This window comes from Psittacula echo (genome assembly GCF_963264785.1).
Source record: "Psittacula echo genome assembly, chromosome: 7".
Taxonomy (NCBI): Eukaryota; Metazoa; Chordata; class Aves; order Psittaciformes; family Psittacidae; genus Psittacula; species Psittacula echo.
The window spans coordinates 22,624,228-22,644,655 of record NC_137740.1 but is presented as its reverse complement, the minus strand read 5'-3'; the positions used below and the strand labels follow the sequence as shown (position 1 = coordinate 22,644,655).

The 20,428-nt window shown below is 48.7% G+C and overlaps 1 protein-coding gene across 3 annotated transcripts in view; it reads right to left on the bottom strand.

The window, feature by feature from the left end:
- Window positions 1-8,366, bottom strand: part of ACBD6 (acyl-CoA binding domain containing 6) — an 88,685-nt gene extending 80,319 nt beyond the window's left edge. For 2 of the 3 annotated variants that reach the window (XM_080624279.1, XM_080624280.1), the window contains exons 1-3: window positions 8,145-8,342; window positions 1,795-1,859; window positions 1,205-1,301 (exon numbers count right to left, since the gene is read on the bottom strand). In XM_080624279.1, coding sequence (XP_080480405.1) covers window positions 1,205-1,301; window positions 1,795-1,859; window positions 8,145-8,339 — 357 coding nt within the window. In that variant the 5' untranslated portion in view covers window positions 8,340-8,342. Of the gene's footprint in view, window positions 1-1,204; window positions 1,302-1,794; window positions 1,860-8,144 lie in introns of all 3 variants that reach the window. The other variant, XM_080624281.1, reaches the window with a different exon arrangement.
- Between the last annotated feature and the right edge of the window lie 12,062 nt (window positions 8,367-20,428).

Here is a 20,428-nt window from a genome sequence, read left to right as displayed (position 1 = left end):
TAAAGCTAAGCTTGTTGCCATGCATGAGAAGTCTTTCTATGAACAGCAGCTCTTCCTATAAACATTGCGGAAAGTGTTGGTGTCTTGGTGGTGGGTTGTTTGGGGTTTTTTTCCACTGTTTAATGAATGCTTGTGTGTTTCCCTTTACACTGCTAGACACTTTCTTGGATTCTTTTTAAATTATTTCTGTATGAGAATTTTAGATTGGACAAGAATTTACACAGCATACAGCCAGCTTTGCTAACTGCCCTGTACAGCATATAAAACTATTTTCTCCAAGGGGAGAAAAAAGGGTTGCCTCTAAGTTACAGTATTTCTTTGCTGCAAAACCAGCATTAACACCATGAAACAAGAACTAGTGAAGAAAAAACAATTACTCTAAAGTCTATGGAAAAGCATCAGAAGACAACTGAGAATCAAATTCTTGATTCATTGGCTTGTGCTCACACAAGATTTTGCTTTCAAAGCACAGGACCAAAAAAGAATCAATTTCCTACCATGAAAAGAAATTACCATGCCTTCAGCATTTTGCTATTAGTAAAATACCTCCACTATCTCCAATCAAAGGTAATACTTTCTCTAAAGAGCAATCCTCTTTAACAATTGTATAAAATTCCGTCTATAAACAGGGGGATATCTTTAAATATTCAATCAAGTAACAAACCTGGTAGATGAAAGATTAATTAACATGACAGTAGAGTCCCCCTATAACACCCATATAGGACTTACAAATACACTTGTTATGTTGAAGTACCTAATCATAATCAGATTTGGTAATTTGCTGCACTGAAACAACAAGGAAACATTTTTAGAATTGATCATTCAGTTCATGTCACTTTTATGGAGATTACTTGCTATTGATCAACATTTAAATAGTTGAAAAGAGAAAGATGAGAAAAGGACAAAAAGTACCTTTACATGCTAAATACAGCATGAACCAGTAAAAGCAAAATTAATTAGATCACTATAGCAAAATCAACCCTGTGCATGCGCTTGCTGTAATGAAGATAATTGTGACTGAATTATATGGTCCTTCATGTTTTGGTCATAACAAAAGAAGAGTTTTAAAAAATTAATTTAGACTTTAATCTGCTCAAAATGAAGCTTGCCATGCAGCAATTAAAATCTTTGTGAAGCTGGACCATTGTCAGCTTTACAAAGACAAATACTGGTTTATTCTCAGAACAGTATTTGTGTTTCCTACCTGTGGATTCCAACTGGGGTCCAGTTTTTTCACCGTAGCAACATACTCCTGCATAGCTTGATGAGGGCTGGTATCTCCCAGGGCTTTCCAAGCCTCCCTAAGACAGAGAGCAAAACATCAGCAAGCCACTTGGAGACAACACAATGTGTTTTTATACCAGTGGAACACAGTGAACAGACTCATCTAAATACTTTCAGAGTGTGCAAAGCCATCTTTCATTCAGTTTGAAAGGGCCAGCTTTTCTCTGAAGCCATGAATGGCCACTTTCTGTTACAGCACACCATTGTGAAAGGAACTTTCAAGAGACCCTGGTCCAGGCTGGAGCATAGGTTGTGTTCACAAAGTAAAGCTGTTTGTAAAGCTGTAGCTATTTTCATAAATTTTTTGTCGTAAGCAGGTTAATTCTGGATGAGCAAGGTGAACTCAGGAGTCTGGATTTCACATCTGCATCAGGCACAGCAGCAAACATTTCCCTATTAAACAGGCTCTGAGTTGACATCCTCTAGGTCCATAGTCTGTCAACAGACAAAACAGGACACAACAAAAAGTAGAGCCAGAAATTGCTAGGAATTACAATTATTTCCTCTTACCATTTCTGCTTTCCCTCAAAATCAAAGAAGCTTGGCTTGGGAGTGTTACAGGTTCCAAATTTCACCTAAAAAAAAAAAGTAAGTTCCTTCTATTAGAACAAAGCAAAGGGAAGGAGACTTGCATAAGGGAAGACTGAGTTCTGATGTTCCAGGGTAAATTCAGCGGAAAGGTTTTTGAGGGAAAGAACTGACACAACTCAACCCCATCTTACCCTCGTTTCAGCTCTCCGTTATTAGCACCTCTGCATTCCTGTGTTTTCTTTGTGTGATGCAAGGAAAGCAATTTTGTTACGAAGTTCATTTATTTTGCATGCATTACTCAACAGGGATAACCAGCAAGTGATTTCTCACTTAATGTTATGTTTATTACCCAGCCAAATGTTTCATCCTCCACCAATATAAAGAAAAATTCTATTGATTAGAGTTTCTACAGAGATGATTCTTCATTAAGGCTGAAATTCATCCACTTCTGCACAAAGCTCAAGTAAACAGTCTTTGCTTAATTATTTTCAATGTCCTCTGGAAGGCAAGGAGACAATCTCAGAGCACAGGAAAGCCAAGCAGCTTCTGAATTTGCTCTGAGGCACCTGGCTGCATAGGAAGCACTTCATGAGAGACAAGTCAAGGCTCAAGTGCCTGAGATGAATCAGTCTGTCAGAAGACAGAAATTAAGATGGGGGGGGGGAGAAATAAATAAAAGCAAGGAAGCAAAGGGACAAGCCAGAACTGGCAGGCAGATGTATGAGGGGGTGGGAGTGGTACTGGAATAATCTTACATCCAATGTAAAATGGACTCAGTACCAGTGAGATTCAGGCGATTTTCTATAGGCTAATGTATTGACAGAACAAATACAAAGCCCTTCCTCTAGCTGCCATATCTCCTCTGTAAGTTTGCCCACAAAGGAGACTGACAGAAGCTACACCTGCCCAGGGCTCCAAAGGCACAACCATGTTCCTGCAATGAGGCCAGCACTGACAATTGCCTCCATAACAGAGCAATTAGCAGGCTGAGATTTGGGCAACAGATATTTTTTTGAAGTCTGCTCAGGAGAATGTAAAAGCGAACATGCCTCTGTCCCTGCCTGGAAGAGCCAGGGAATAGACGGGTCAGGACCCACCAGATCTGGTTGTTATCAGAGTCCCTTTCTCACAAAAAATAAAACCCCTTGTGCACAGGTGTAAAATGAATCTAACTGAAATTAAAATACCATTATGATAGGAAATCAATTTACACAAAACATGGTTTGTTTGGGATTTTTTTATTATTTTGTTTTGCTGTGGGTGTTTGGTTGGGTTTTTTTGGTATTTTTTGTTTGTTTGGCTTTAAATTAAAGTGCTATATATCCCACAGGGGTGACAGATGACAGACTGTAGATGCCAGAGCAGAACCACAACTCCAAGTACAACAGCCCCTAGGAAGCAGTAACCATAGCCAGTCCCCATAACACAGGGCACAGCCCAGTGCAAAGAAAGCCCGAGATAGATGGGCTAGTATTCAAACAGACACTGAGGGGAACACAGAAATGTTCTGAAAATGGGCAAAGGCTGCTGGTTGAACATTTTGTTAACCAAGCAAAAATAAACTGCATTCATCAAATGTTTTACGAAATACGCTCAAGTGTTTAGGCAGGTGAAGTGCTTAAATCAACTAACAATTCTTCACCTTAACAAGGCGGGGATTTTATGCTGAGGGTAGAATCATTAATCAGGCTTTAAAGAGAGCATGCCTATGCTGAGAGATATTTATTAGTCACACTATGTTTTCATTTAAGATGTTAGAGGATATGAGTGACTGTAACTGAAATTAATTTTCTGTACATCTGACTGTCTCCCAGTGAGCAATTCATTCCAATTAGACCAGCTTAGCTGGCCTTTAATACAACATATCGCATTTCATGGAGAAATAGGAGAAAGAGCTAGTAACAGTAAAGTCCTATAAATCAGTCACAATTCATGTAGCATAAATGTTTTCTCCCATGCTCAGAGGAGGATTGGACCACTTGTTTTAAAAAGCAAAACAAGCCTAGAAATAAAATACAAATTCATTACCTGTGTGGAAAATGCCTGCTTGGCAGTTTTTTAGTTCAATATCCAACCCGCAAAAAATTGGCCAACTTGGATAAAAAAAATTAAATCTGGTTTAATACTAATTTTCACCTGCCATCATCAAAATATGACAGCAGTTTCTTCTCTTTAGATTTGGCATTCAAAGGCTGTTCTAGCACCGGAGAAGACTGTTAGTAACATTGATAGTAATACAAATCAAGCAACAGTAGTTAAACTTCATCCACCAAGCGGGGAAAAATATGCACTTGTGCCCTGTTTGCTATTTTAAGATATAATAAAAAGGCTTGCAGTGGTTTTGTTGGAAGGAAGAAAATAAAGGTTTTGGCTTCCCTCCTTTTTGCTGCAAGACTCCATAATGCATCAGAAACCAACCAGTAATCTAGCATTAGAGGGGACCTGAGTCCAACAGCTGAGAAAGGGAAGTTTTAGCTAAATATGCCAATGCTGACAAATACTGGTAGTGAAATTCTGTGAAGGACTCTGTCCTTCTGTTACTTCCCTGGAGGGCCACATAATCTGTTTTTCTGCATAAGCAGCAGAAAGACAAGAGCCCATATTAGTATTTCAAGTCAACAGTTCCTCATTCAGTGTCCACAAATAATTACTGATGGTCTCCAGGGGCCTGACTGGTTACTTGATGCTTAACTCTCCTCATTTACAGTTCATCAGATGCATTAAAAAAAGATGACAGCCAGAACACATTAAATATTTTCCTAGTATTGCTTCTGCATTCAGAGTCACATTATACTCATGAATTGTACAAAGATGACCCAGGCAGGTCCAAATGGGAAACGTCTGCAGACATCTCCATTTGTGACCAAAATGGAAATTTAGAAACCTCAGACAAAACCTTCATCTGAAGGTCACAACATTCAGAAGAGTGCTTGGATAGACACATGCTCAGAGGTGCATTAGCACTGCATACCATACAACTTCAGCTGCTGATCCAGACTGTGAGAAACCTCGAGACTCCTTACACAAATCCTTATATATTACTCCAAAACTGATCTCCCCCACCCCTGGTGGTGCTGGGAAAATGGCTCTTTGCTAATTTTTCAACTAATACATTTATACAGCACAGAGTACCAGCCAAATATTCTTACCTGATTATATATCTTAAAAGGTGAACTCGCAGCCATGAACAGCAGGGCTAAGCTCTCTAACCGTACACAGCCCAAGTAAGCTCAATTTCTTTGGCAAGACAGGAAGTCCTGACTGTTCCTGCCCAAAGCTCTGCCCCTTTAACCTGCCCCAACCTGTGGGAAAGCCCTGTACTCAACTGATTAAAAGTGGGGCATAAGGAAGAACAAGCAAACACCAACCACAGAAGGCAAGGGGTCCCAGCCCTGATGACCAAGGGGCTTTATGTCCCAGAGACATAACAACTGAGTCAACTCCATCACTGTTCCAAGCAAGAGGAAGCTGCAGGAAGAAACTCCCATGTTCAGGGCAGATATCATGCAAAAATGGGATTACATTCTTGAGACACTACGCTCAGACAGTGTAAGTCCCACTTTGTCAGCAGCACTGAGTTTCCAGCCTGCCCGCACCTCTCAGCATTTACATAGGCACTAGTACATCCTCATCCCAGCAGGGCAGTTTTGTCAGTCTGATAATTTCCTGCAAGTTCTGGATTCCCTCCCCTGTCTGAATGACTACAGTTCCTGAACCTTAGTTTATTTGAGTCCTCAACACACCAAGCAAGTGCTATCTTCACTTCACCACTACAGACTCGAGGCACAGACAAGTGATTTGCTCAAAGCCATAGAGAAAGTAGGGGGAGAGAAAGAAAATCAGCCGTCATCCAGAGCTCTACCGACTAGTCTGCTCTTCCTGTTTTGGGGCAGAGTCGTAAACTCAGCAACATCTTCTAAAAACCTCACTGGAGATGACAACTAAGCAATTCCCTTATTTTCAAGTCTCTGACACATAAACAAAATCAGAGAGAAAAGTAATAAAATCCTGAAATGGCCTCCAATAAAAGGTAATAAAATTCCAGGAAAATGCCTATATACACAAACAGTTTGAAATAAATAACATACAGTATTTTAACAGAGAGCTCAGCTGTTACTGTCACCTCTTTTATGATGGTGCTGTATCTTAAATCAAAGCCCTTAGTGACATAAAGCACTAAATGGAGGAAAGACAAGGGTGCCAAATCAAGGACAGTGGACAGATCTGAGTCAGCACCTTTTGTGCACTAGCAATACTACTGTCCACCCAAGTAATATATTAGCAGCCCATTATGCATACTGATATGAGCTGCTATAATTAAATAGAGGAAACTTGCATTAACACCCTCATTTTGATTTAAAGCACAAAATGCTGCAAAACTCAAAGTTAGCAGAGTGTAATCCTGTAGTAGCTGTGCTAGCAAACTTCTCCCATCTCCACTGCCAGCACTATTCTTCTAGGTACTCTGTAACAGGGATGTCATCTTTTTGGATCGCACTGGGCAGCCAAAGGCATGGAAAACCAGCAGCCAAGCACAGCCTGAAATCAGGGAGCACAAAGGCACTTGCTGTTGCATCCTGCTTGACCAGGGACAAGAGAGACAGAGCAGGACAGAAGCGCACTGTTCTCAGCTGAAGGCAATCAGCTTTTTTCTGACTTGTATCAAAACTGTTGTGAAATAGCCTCCAATTTAAGTAATTTTAAACATTAAACACATTATTGGTCTCACATTGCTAACACCAGGAAACCCTCTAGAGTCTGTTGAGAATAACAGAGCAGATGTGCAAGCAATGCTTTCCCATTTCCACCCAGGACAGTTACTAAGCATTAGCAACAGAGTGAAAAATAAGAGGTTATCTGTAACAAATCTTCTGAGAATGTGGACAAAAATTACAGAAATGAAAAAACACTTTCTTTTGATCTCATCCTAGGCATGGTCTTGTTATTCTTAAAAGTTCTTGCAATATTTTTTTTCTGCTCTCCTTTTTCTTAAAAGGGAAAGAGAAACCTGAAGATACGTTCAAGCTCTAAAAAGATCTGAAAAGAAAACCTCACAACCAGTCTGCTTTTCATATAATTTATGGTCCACAAACTGCAGCCTAGAAGCCACCAGCTTGGAGGGTAACTAAATATTGCATTAAAAAATTAAAGCACTTATAAGTGGCAGTAGTAGGGCAAATGTATTCCGTATGGGAGAAGAATCACAGGGAAAATACACACATCAAACTGACTATTAATCCAAATAGGTGGGATTCAGTTTTTAAGTCAAGGCAGCATCTCTTGCAACACGAGTTTTATTTTTACTTCTACTCTTCAGTCTTCCGCAAATAACAATTCCTCCAGGTTAAGTGATTACAAACGTCCTTTGTAACTTATTTGGTGCTTTTTTGTTTGTTTTACTTAACTTCTCCCACAGGAGCAGAAAAAGGTTACACTGTATTCCCACAGGAGGCATCCTACAGCTTGCTCAATTAGTAGGGATTGACTGGGAAAAGGAACACTAGAACTAGAGCCAAGCAGTTTAGTTTCCCAGGCCACTCTAAAGCTCTCCACAGACAGATCTGCACAGGCACTTCCTTCATGAGGTCGCATCATAACCCTAAAGATTTAATGCTCAGACCTGGGTCATTACAGCAGATCCCCAACGACTCTAGAGGGGAGGTGAGCACCAGCGCGAGCCATGCACTATAAACCATATGATCATCATTCTCTAACCTGTGTCAGTCGCTTCATCACCCAACACACAAAGAGAGCCTAGCAAACACAGGCGAGACAGCTACTCCATAAAGACTCAGTGGACACTCAGGCAAGCCATCAACCCACCGGTGACCTATCACAGCCAAAAATAAAGGCCAATCCTCCACACCAACACCCAACTTCAGTCTACCACGCAGTCCAGTGGAGCCAAGCCGACGTCTCCACAGCAAGCAATGCAGCGTTAGGACTGACCACACCAAGCAAGGGGAAGAGCTGAAGAAGAACTAGCGTGATGAATTTAGCGGAGCCCTGTCCCACCAGACTTCACCTGCCTTCACCACAGGCAAACCCAGCGGCACCAAACTCGGTGCTGGACGGGAAACTCCCCGTACTCCTGGTTCCCACACCCCCAACACAACTTTTTTCCACTTGCCATCGCCACATTTTGCTCAGCAGCCACGCAGGCCCTTGGCCGGTGGCCCCGGGAGAGCCCCAGGCCCTCGGGTACCCGGCACCGGGCCGGTCCCCGGCCTGCTCCTTCTCCCAGGCCCCACGCCCCGCTCGCCGCCAGGCACTACCCGCGGGGTGCCCGAGCTCAGGCGGTGGGTTGGGCCGCCCCGCTCCCGCCTCACCTGTTTGAAGCGGGCGTACAGGTAGAGCAGCTGCTCCTTGCTGGCAGTGGGCAGCAGCGCCGGCAGCCGCTCGGCCGCCTGCTCGAAAAGCGCAGCCAAGTCGCGGTCGGGCGGCGCCGTCCCTGTCTCCTCAGATCCCGAGCTCGCCTCAACGCCGCTCCCGACCGCCGCCGCCGCCAGCGGGGGCGACGCCATGGCGGCCCGCCGCCCGCCCAGGTCCGCCCGCCTCACCGGTCCCCCTCACGCCTCGGTACGAGCGGCCGTGTGGCCCGTGGGAAACGCGTATTGCGCCCGAGAGTTCCGGGGCGGCCGTAGGCCCCAGGGCAGCGTGCGGTCTAAAAGGAGACATGTCTACTAAGCCCGGCTTTATAACCCTTCGTCCGCGGAGCTGCTGATGGCGATTAAACAGAAACACCTGAGGACGGGGCTGCCCATACTCTCAATCTTGTATAACCCTTATAACATGAGCCCCCTACCCCAAGCACTCCGCGCCCTCAAACCCCTCCCGCGCTTGCCTGGGACCTGCGTCCCTCGGGGTCCTGTGACAGGGCCAGCGCTCCCTCGGCACAGGGCCGGGGGGGACCTGCCGCGTCCCCGCTGCCGCTGGAGGGCACTCGCAGGCCACTGCCGCCGCTGCGCTCCGGTCCCGTCGCAGAGTAGTTCCGGGCTCCCGCTGACGGCCTGGGCTGTTCGGCGGGTGCCGGATGGCAGCCAGCATCCTCCTGGGAGGTAGGTGCAGAGTGCCGCCCCGAGAGTCCTGGCCAAGTGCCAGCCCAAAGGCGGGTTATATTTAGTCCGGTATCTACTCGGTGTGGAAAGTTTCCCCGGCCCTGGCACAGCTGTCGAGTCCATCTCCCTCCTCCACCCCCGGCCTCAGCAAATGGCAGCCCTGAGTCCCCCGGGGAAACCTGGGCTACCCCGCCAGCGTCCCGACCCACTCCTCCTCTGGCCACCAGCCGCCTCGGCCGGGACCACTGCTCCCCCAGCCAGCTGTGTCTTGTGGGGGGCTGCCCCACAGCGTGACCCCATATTAAGGAGGGCACACTGAGGTGAAGAGGGGCAAGCAGTGCACTGGGGTTCTGCACTGTGACTTTAGAGGTCCTGTCTCACCCTAAAGCACAGGGTGCTCTCCTTCCCCCAACCACGAGGACGAGGATGAAGACACATCTTGTGCATGATGAGGTCCATCTGCATAGCTTCTTGCAGTCTCCTGCCTATGTCCCAGACACTCTAGACTCATTCATGCGGCCCCCATCTTTCTATCCTGGGTCTTGCAGGGGAGAATGCAAGAGCTGTGGAAAAAAGACCTGCCATCATAGCCAGAAATAAGGTGTTTTTTTTTTCTCTTACTCCCTTCACAGCCTCACTGGGTGTGGGAGGTTTTACTTAGGGAGCAAAAAACCCCAACACAGCCAGGGCAGCAAGCTGAAGCACCACTGAAGCACCTGGACGTGGCCTTGCAGTGCCACCACCACTCTCCCACCAGGCTACCAAGCCATGGCAATGTCCTCATTCCTGGGCTGCTCATACAAGAAGGAGGTGAGGATTCAACCATGGGAGCACAGCTACACCATAGCCCTGCAGGGAGCTGGAGAGACCCCTGCATCCCAGCCCATGTGAGAGGGCAGTGGGGCTCCAGTCTCTGCTCAGTTCCAGAGCAGAGATGGGCTCGGCTGTCTCGGTGGCAGGAGTATGCCTGCAAGTGCCAGCTCTGGCCAGGGCTACCTCCTGAGGGGACTAAGGGTGTCCTGAGAATGGGCTGAAACAGGAAGGGGGGAAAGGCAGAAACAGCTTGGCTCTGCTGCTAATAAATATAAAAATAACAGTAGCTCCTCTCCAGTGTGATTACCTCCCAGCCTCATAAACAGACTGCAATATTTACAGTGAACTTGTCCTCCCTGCTGCTCTCCACCAGAAGCCATTCAGCTCCATCCAGCTGGCTGGTTCACCCTGGGTAGCCCTGCTCGCCATGGAGAAGCATCGCCTGGTCTGAGCCTGCCGGCATTCAGCTAGGGACAGACAGCCGGGTAGGCTGGCAGAGTGAAACCCCCTTTGAATAGCTTGGAAAAAGTACTCACAGCAAATTAAGTGAAGCTCAGAGCCTCCGCATGCTCTCTGGCTCGTTTCCATGGTGAGAGAGGCCTTCCTACCTCGCTGGGTTCCTTTGCTACAGCACTTACAGCTCCTACTGGATCTCTCTCACTTTTTCCTTGACATTTTTAAAAGAGCAACTTCACCGAAGGCCTGATCCTTCCTTCCACCTCCTCTCTTTGGCATGAGTGGGAGCAGGTTTGATGCAAGACACCCATCGAGGTTTTTGAAGTCTGGCATGGAAACAGTGAGGATGGGGATGTTGGGCTCTGCCACGCTGTGCCTGCTCTGCAGGATGATGTTTATTTAGTTGCTGGTCACCAGTTGCCTGGGAGAAGGCAGGACCAGGGCTTGGGGCACACCAGTGCCAATGCCCTTGTGCCAGATGCACCAACCACCCCCTGCAAACTTGAAGTACACAGGGCAGCAAGAGCCCCAGTCATCCCACTATGAGCTGGGGCAAATTTGTCCCATTCTCTCAGTTCCTGGCTGCAGAGTGCACAAAACCAGAAGCATTATGGGCACTGAGCAGTAGAGAAAATCATGCAGGGCCCTTGCGTGAGCTGTGCATGTGGGTCAGCCCCAGGGCTTGTGCTGGAATTGCAGAGACACAATAACAGGCCGTGACCAGCAGTGCCAAGCAGCCAAAAAATATCCCTGTATAATTATCATATCCATCCTGCCAGTCAGCCTGAAGACTTGTCATTGTCCTTCTGCAGAGGGCAGAGGCCACTTCACACAGCAAACCCTGGCCAGCCTGAAAGGAACATCTGAAGGGATCCCTGTGAACTAAGCTATGATTACTTTTATTGGTTTTTTTCCACAACAAGAGGAGAAAGAGACAATTAAGAGTGGGATTGTTTGTAGCCATGCATTTTACTGTGGGAGAGACCTGTCTATGGAAGGAGAGCAGGCTGCAGGCTGGGGATTCTCATGCCCTCCTGAGGATGAGAGGCATGGGGATAGGGGGAGCTTGGGCACCCTCCCTTCCCCTGGCACAGCCCCCGGCACTCCTCAACCTAGCATACATCACCTCTGCTAAAGGCAGAACTCTGCCTCTGGTTAATAAACGTTCCCTCCAGAGTTCCTCCAGGACACCCACTGTGTGTGTCCTTGTCCCAACACAAGGGGTGCCCCTCCTTCTTCTCCCTCATTGCTTCTTCTTGAGAGACTTGCCCCTGAGCCCACATCTCATAAGAGAAGCTTCCTCCCATCGTGCCACCCATTGTGCCATCCCTATGCGACAAGGTGGCATGTGTCTGTCTTGAGCTGTGATTTCCATCTGAAATATGGATTTTTTACATGACACATGATACATGTCATGACACCTGGCTTGCCTTCATCCCTGCAGTGGGAGAGGGAAGAGGGGAGACAACCAACTGCTGCCCCTCTACTCTGCATGCTCATTTCTTTAGCAGAGAGATGAAAAAACCCTGCTCATTTTTCACCCTGTGCGTGTGTCCCCTGTTAGCAAGGCAGAGCAAATGCACACCCTCAGTATTTTGGAGAGCCCATAGATGCCATAGCAGCCAGGAGCCCACAATGTGGCTGTGTTCCCCTGTGCCTGACAAGGGAGGTGATTTCTGCTAAATGGAAATGGAGTCATAGGCAACAGGAAAATAAAATTCAGTGCTGGCCAGGGAAGAAGCTAAACAAAGGGCTGAGGTTTCTGCCCTGAAGTAAGCAAGGTCTCCCTTGCATGCATCACCTCCGTGGAGTTCGGCTCTGTTGCGTATTTTACCTGCATTCATTATAGCATCAGGGCCATTCGTTTGTGTGTAATAAAGGGGGTCTGGGTGAAAAGCATGTAATTAGCACATCCATCATACAGGTTTTTTAGATATCAATAAAACATCGATTCCCTTCTTCCATAAATTCTTGCGCTGTGGTGAATACAAATCAGTAGCTGTGATGGAAAAGAAATGTATAACCCCGCACGGAAGTGCATAAATCTCCCCTCTCCCCACCATATCATTAAACCTCTTAAACACTGAGGGGAAAACTCCTCTTCAAGGTGTCAAGTGCTGCTCCCCAAGCATGCCTGAAGCCTTGCTGGACTGACATTAGCAACAGCATGGTTGCAACACAGCAGCTGGCCAGCAGTTCAAAGGTTGCAGCCAGAGCTGTGCAAAGAGTGGCTCCTTCCATGGACAAAGATAATTCACCACTGAGTCTTTTTGGTTTGGGGCAGTCATGAAATTTTATATGGTATTTTCTTTTCTAAATTCAAATGAAAAACAAGGAGAAATTTCATTTTGTTTGACCTGGAGTGTTTTGCTTGGTGCGAAACAAACACAAAAAGCTTAATTTTTGTTTCATTTTACTCAGCCTCCTGCTCTATCCATCATTTTTCATCCAAAAACCACAGCAGAGCCCTTAGATTTGAAACAAAACCTTAGGTGTTATTTGTTTAAAACAGCAAAATAAAAAGTCACTTCTTAACTTTTTTTTTTTTTCCTACCTAAGACAATTACGAAATTTAGCTCAGTTTTGGATGTTTCAGTTCCTCTGTAGCTGTGTAGAGAAGATAGAGCCAAGGTGTTCAGTAGGAAAGCCAGGCTGAGGTTTGGCTGCTGCAGGGCCGTCGCCTCCACACGCTCCTCCACTTGCCAGCTCCCCCTTATCTCACATCTCTGCATGGCAGCAGACAGTGAGTAATGGCTCCATTTGTCACAGCCCTGTCACTGCAAGGCCACAGATGTCCCTCATTTTGCTTTCTATCTCCCGCAGGCAAGGTCCTCTGCATCCCTCTGGTGCCCAGCTCCCAAATTCCTCCTCAGCTCTCTGGCTGCTGTGCCTAATGGCACCCCAGTGCCCACCGGCCTGGTATGCACCACACATCTCACAGGCAGGAGATCTAGACTGTGGTGTTGGAAACAAGTGCCTGGCAGTGATGCTGCCTTCACCTGCAGCCCACCTTGGGGTTGTCTGGGGCCACCAGCAGCATTTCTCCACGGTGAGCGGTTGGACCTGCTGTCTATCCCTGCACAGCCCTGGGGCAATCCCCTGTCCCACAGAGGTGAGCACCAACTGATGAGTTCAATGAGCTCTCCGTACTGGGGAGCATCCTGCATCCCTTTCCAAACTCATCTTACTGGGGGTTACACCTCATCTTCCATTCCTCGCTGAAGCCTTCCCTGAGCACTGTCCATGGGTGACAAGGTCCACTGAAGAGGGGATGCAGCTCCAGAAAAGCTGCTTCTGATCCTTTCCCTGCTCTGCTGCTGGCTCCGCTCTTCCCCAGCGAGGAGCAATCGAAGGGAGTGCCTGTAATTGCAGCTGTCAGCAGTAACAATCACGGCACTGCCGTTATAAATGGCTCCAGTCTGACTTTTACTTACAGATTTCCCTCACGTGATGCTACAAGTCGTGCAAAGAAAAAAACTGCACCACAGAAAAGCAATTGCACCTTCCTGCTTCGTGGAAGGAAATTTATGGCTTGTTTTGGCCATAAAACAGAATGGGCAGGGCTCAGGTTGCAGATCAGTGTGTCCTGACCAGGCAAGCTGGGGGGGTTTAGAAGAAAGGAACACCCGGCATTCCCTCCACATCGCCCCTCTGGCTTTGAGCGTGGGTGTCAGAGCCTCTGTCCCTGCCCGCTGTTAGCAAGGGAAGGGTTTTAGTCTAATTCCTGCCAGACATATAAAATTGCAACAACACCTGGAGCCAGAGAGGAACTGTGGCAGACGAGTATCTCGGGCCATAGAGGGGACCCTTGCCGAATCTGCTGGCATTGAACAAAGGCGCTGAGAAATGCTGGGTGTCCCTGCTGCTACGTGTGGTTTGCAGCACTGGGGCTAATTTCTACGGCAAGGACAAAGCCAGGCTATGACCAGTCCATGGCTGCCGTCAGAGATCAGAGCACTGTTTTCCGAGCAGCCGGCTGGGAGCAGGCAGCACAAACCCAGCTCTGCCACTCCGCAGCCCGGGAACACAGCTGCTGCTTGGCCTCTTGCTCTCTGCCCTGGTGGCACAAGCACCTTCAGGACATGTTCCTACTTGCTTTAAGTGATTCTTTCCCACGTGGCATCTGTCCTGAGGCTGCAGGACCTGAAGCTGTGTGTTACAGTACCTAGAAACAGTTCACACTCAGCCCTGATGTGTGAGGAAGTGACCTGGAGGTGCATGATTCCTTCCAAGCCAAGCAAGACCCCCTATGGAGAAACAGCCTAACCTAGGGATGTCCCAGAAGATCACCAAATGGACTTGCTGTGAACAAGGTCTGTCCCCTGCAGCATACTGGCTCATCAGCAGATGTTGGCCACGCTAAAGATGCTCGTGATGTAGGGCTCAAGTCAGGCAGGGTCAAACCAGGTTTGGCAGGAGCAGCTGTTGTTTTCCTAATGTGGCCCTTTCAAATAGGAAGCCTGTGGCATTTTGTGCACTTTGAGAAGGTTCAGAGGTTGTTAAAGAAAACACAAAGCTATGGCAGGATTTCCAAAAATTCCTAGAAAGTCCAGCTAGCTTCGGAGATTCCTGCTATAGCTATCACCACGCTCTTCAGCCTGGAAAAGGGACACAAGTTTAGTGCAGAGAGTCACAGTGACATGTCCTCCAGCATGCGGTTACGCCAATGCATCATGTCAGACACAGTTATGGTCTACTCTTCCCAGTGGGGACCACTTGCCAAACATAAAGCATCTTCATATGAGCACAAGGCACAACCCCAGCAATTGCCCACCTGCAGCCCATCGACTATGGGGGTGGCACAGAAAAGGGTGGTTCCTCCAGCCCTACCCCACAGCCCCAAATCCATCTGGCTCTGGAGCAGAGGGAGGGAAAGAGCAGCTTGCTGTGAGCTCCTGCCTGGGCAGCGGGAGGGAGGGACCTGGTCAGTCATGCAAAAGGCACGGTTCCACTCCCAGTGCCACCCCACCGCGTTATTGTTCATGTGGCAGCTTGGTGCTTGCACCATCAATACACCAAGATGTGCTCATATATTGTGTTTAACTCTGTGACCTGCCACAACTTCAGCATGGTGGTGGCATTGGCTGTGCAAGAGGGTAGCAGGAACTCCAGGGACACTTGTTTTCTGTCCCAGATCACATCCCTTCCCACTGTTTGGCAGGGTGCTGCCCCAAATCCCTCCCTCCCTTTGCCTGGTATATCCCCTGGACAGGCGGCAGCAGTCAGAATGGCGATGGGGAGGTAAGAGTGTGTTTGAGGAAAGCAAGGTTGGGGTGAACAGGATAGGGACAGTCCCAAGGCCACCTGGCACTTTACCAGCCTGTCCACTGGAAAACATCCCAAAGGGATAAGGGTCCATCCTGATCCAGGGCATGGTGGGGCAATACTATAGACATGTAGAGGTTCTGAGCGGATGGAAACTGCATACCCCCCAAGAGTGAGGCAGTCCTGGGGCCAGAGCAGGGGAGTCAGAGGCTCTTCCCAGGGCTCTCCTGGAAACAGCCCAGGCAGCTCTGGGGCTCGGAGGAAGCAGCTCTTGTTTCTTCTCTAATTTTAGACCTTTTCAGGGTGTTCAGTTTTCTTAACCACTGGTCAGCTGCTGTCTTCTCACACAAAGCAAGCGTGCATAAATTAAACCAGACACATATATATGTATTGGAAACAATCCAGGAGCAATCACTTACATGCCAGTGAAGGGCGTGAAACCCCCCATATGCTCCTGGTTGTAAGACAGCACAGCGAGTCCCGTCTGAGCCACCACCAGAACTCTCCCTAGGACTTGTCCCTCTACGGTGCTGGGGGACACTGCACCCCTCACAGTACCAGAATGCGGCTGAAAGCAAACCGGCAGAGGCATCTTAGCCTAAACTGGGCAGATGAGTTTTTTCTTATTCCCTGGCCGGGTTTCCAGGAAGAACACCCCTGCAATCTCAAGCAAAGCAGAGGGGACGTGTGCAAGCAGCGAGGAGCTGCTGTCTGTACACAGCCGTGCATACACGGCTTGTGGGTCAGCCTGGGAGAGGTCAGCCTGCTCAGGGGCACTGGGTGAAGAGCGGAGAAAGCCCTCCTACCCCTTGGGGCAGGCTCTCAACAAAGGAAGCTGCTGCTGCTTTAGCTTTTTGCTCCATGTTTCTGCATCTCTTGCGGCCAGGGGTAAATTGTTGCCTGACCTTGGGATTTTCAACATCAGGCACTCTGACACTGAGCAATGTATGGGCCAAATCCTGCCCCAAAGAGTGTAGGTGAGGTGATACATAAGCTCAGTGGGGCATTGTTACTGGCCATAGACCAACATGCCCATGAGCTGGTGGATGGGGACAAGGCTGCCCCATCTCTGGAGCTGGCTATTGAAGATGTTGAGTCCTAAATCCAGCTCTGTGACAGGCTCAAGCCCTGATGGATCAGATTCAACCATAGGGTAAAGTGACCCAAGTGCAGCCAAGGTGGAGGGAGGCATGTCCCCTCCTGGCAGGCCTAATGCTGGCTCCTGCCAAAATGGGGACGAAAGCACCATTTTACCCCACTTGGAAATGCTGCAGGAGGTTGTGGCTGCTGGGACAGCCCTTGGAAGGGGCCAGATCAGTAGCAACATCCCTGCTGCTGGAATCAGGCCCATCCAATGCATTATTACTGCCTGGAAACCATTGTTCCAGGCATCTTGCCTGGATGTACAGGTGCCCTGACAATTCCCAGTAGATTGGGCTGTGCTACTCCTGATCTGACCCTGTGCACTCATTGCCTCTGCCCTGGGGACTGAGACTCCCCCATACTCCTGATGCTCATAATCACACCCTCGTCCTCCGCCAGTATTGGGTGGGGAGGGGGAATATGTGAAAAATCAATAGCTCTAGCTCAGGCTGCCGGAGGATTTGTGCATTTTGCTCTGCTGTCTCTGGGAAATCTAATATATTGATTGCATTTCTCAAGACTGATATTGATGAAGCAGATAATGGGAGGGTTCGAGGCCGGCCAGCAGATGCCGAGGGTGTCCAAAGCCCAGGGCTGCTGCTTTATTGATCCTGACAGGCAGGTCAGTATGTCTTACTGTAATTTACTAAATCCCCTCCTCATTCACATCAAGCTTGCCCCTGACCTGCTTTTGCTTCTGTATTTATTTCTTCCCTGCCTTCCTTTCCAAGTGGTGGCAGTGAAGCCCCTGGTCCTCCCTTGGGAGGAGGAATCACTGCCCAGGCAGGGCAGGACAGGGCAGTGGAGGAGGCAGAGAGCAGCCATTTCCCCGCATGATGCTCCTGCTGCCTCTGGCTGGTGGCAGAGAGCAGCTTTGCTGTGCCAAGGTCCTGGGCTCGCCTGGGCTCAGGCATTATTTCTTCTGGTTTCAATGGGGAGATGCATTCATCTTCCCGGTTTTCTCTGATGTTGACCCACCCAGTGGTCCAGGCTTAGCACATCTTGCTTTGCTCGTAGAGGGTTGTTCTGCTAAAGCATTCCTTTCCATGACAAACTGAGCACCTACATATCCAAGCATCTTAAAAGTCAGCTGCCTGAAGAGGAGGTGGGAAGAAGGGTGTGGGAATGGTTGTCTGTGGGTGTCCTGCATTGTCTCCTGCTATGGAAAACCCTCCTCTTCGTGATTTTATGAATGTCATTAAAGAAAATTTTCCCTCTGCAAGACTCTTTTTCTAAAGTCTCTTTTGAAGACTCCCTCTCCCCAGCAATGCAGGATCTTTAAAGTATAATTATATTAAAAAAATCCAAACCACCATGCTATTTATAAATTATTCTATACACTCTCAACAAAGCAAGCGCCAGACTTCACTGGCGGATAGCCCACTCCTGACTTCTCCTTGCTCCGTTTAAAAATGCAAATAACACAGCTTCTTTTATTTATTCCTAGCTACAACAGCATAGGGGAAAATCACGATGCAAACTCTTTCCTGGAAAAGAGCGAGAGAGAAGAACGTGGCAGCCTGGTGCAAGCGAGGTATGGGGACCAGGATACAGACCCGCAGTGAAGGGACTGGGATCCAGACCTGAGACCAGAAACAACTGAGCTTGGCATTACTCTTCTGCTAGGATCTGTTGAGTGCATTCCCCCTGCCTGCCCTCCAGCCTGGCCATGGGCAGATTGCAGCAGAGGCAGTGGTGGCCCATTCTCTTTCATTTAAGGCTTCTCCTGTCCTCTCGTCCTTTCTCCCCCAGCCCCTGGATGTGCAGAGCTGGGAGTTTTGAAATGTTTCAAGGGGTAAGAAAGCCCCAAGTCCCAGCAGAGCAGTGAAACACTGTCACGATGCTAAGCATGGTCTGAGAGCATGTCTGGTAACGGGAGGCAGGGTTTTGTTAATCAGATATTTAAACGGAGCTGTTGCTAGAGAGCATGGTAATGGTGAGTAAGAAGAAGTCCAGCCTCTGCTCTGCCTCCCCTGCTATCATCTGTCTTTGTTTAATACCAGTAAATAGCATTTATTGGTATTAAATAAATAAGTAGCTTTTATTGGTGCGTAAAAACTCTCTGAGAGACAAAGGGAAGGGGGGATCACTAGTTATTTTCAGTCCCTGATTTTGCAAGCTGTCATATCAGATGATAACTCTCTTATCATGGTACATATTTCATGCAATGTATCCACCAAATAATAAAGACAATATTTATTCCTTAATCTGCTCTCCTACCGCATGTTGCATGTTATCTCTGGCAGCCTGACAGCATTCAAAGCGTTGAAGCTGCAAAGACCCTCCTCTCGGCTGCTCCCACTGAAGTCAGTGCCGCTGATCGTGGCGGGAGCAGTCTCAGATCCGAGTGATTTTATCTGATGCAAGCCTACGAAGGTAATGCATTAAAAAGCCAGTGACCTGCTAAACGGAAGTCAAGCTGTGGCATAGTGGTTGGCTCACACTGAGGTCAGCATCGGGCAGGTTGCTGAGTGTGAAGTTTCCGATGAAGGGCATTAAAGCTCTATTCATTAAATGGTTTTCTGCAAACATAATTAAGAGATGGTATCAGTGAGCATCACTGCTGCATGCGCCGCTGTCGCTGCTGGGTAAATCTGAGCCCGGGTTAAGAGCCCTCACAAATCAGAAGACCCCAGGCCTGCAACAGGACCCCGGTAAATCACCACAGCAAACAAGCTCTGCTACTGCAGATGTCAGTAGGAGCAATGCTCCAGTGGTTGCCTGCAGTGGTGGGGAGGAATATTGGTGTTCCGAGGGGCTGGCAGCTGTGATAAGATTTGCCCTTGTGTTGGTACAAGCAAAAGCTAAAAACTATCATGTGAAGTTGTGCTGGAGGTTGGGAGGCTTGAAGGAAAACCAAAATTAATCCCAACTGTAGCGAATTCCCAAAGTCTGGGAATTAGGGAGGGGCAAGATTAGGGCCACTGGGGTACCTGGGGATAACCGACAGCTGCAGCCACTCTCTGAGCATCTCCAGTTTGGTCCCTCACTCTATAACACAATGGATACCGAACCCTCCAGCCCCTGGGGTGTCTGTATTTCAAGGTTGCTGTGCCCCCAAATGGGTGGGCTCGCTCTTAGAGTTGCCCTGGGTTTCCCCGCTCTCCCTTGTTCAGCCCCAGTGTGCATGGCACCCTGTCAGTGAGCATGACAGTGATGAAAGGGCAAGGGCCTTTGTAATCATGCAACTTTTGGAGAATCTTTTTCCTTTCTCTTTCCCTCCTCCATTTCCTTTGCACTGTCTTTTCTTTCTTCTCCTTTTCCCCAGCTTTCCGCGGCCTGTCAGCCCAATTTCCCTCCTCCCTCAATTCTTATTCACCTTTCTTGCATTTTCTCCGGTTCTTCCCCTCCATCTCCATCCTTGCTCTCTCCTTGGCTGATACCTCCCCATCCCCTCACCTCCTCTCCCCATGCGCACCGTGCCACACTTCTCATTTCCATCGCCATCCCCCTCCCTATCCCAGCCAACCCCAAAGAGTTCAGGATTCAAGATGGGGCTGTCCCAAAGCTGCCATCGCTTACGGAGGCGCTGGCCTGGAGACCTAGAGGGGCGAAGGCGACACATTTGGGACCAAACCGACCCTAGAAATGAGCAGAAACAGTAAACCGAAGCAGGGCGCCCTCCGCTGGGGGAGCCTCGGCGCCACGGTACCACCCCCCAACCCTGGCGGGCAGGGGCGGGGCTAAGGTTCGGCCCCGCCCCCCCGGGCCCGCCCACCCAGCGCGGCGGTGGGTGGTGGCGGCGGTTGCCGTGGCGATGGCGCCTTGCCGGCGGCCGGTTGGCTGCTGGGCCGGCTGACGGCTGGGAGGCGGTGGCGGGGCGGCGGGACGGGGAAGATGGCGGCGGCAGCGGAGGAGGTGGAGGCGGCGGTGGCGGG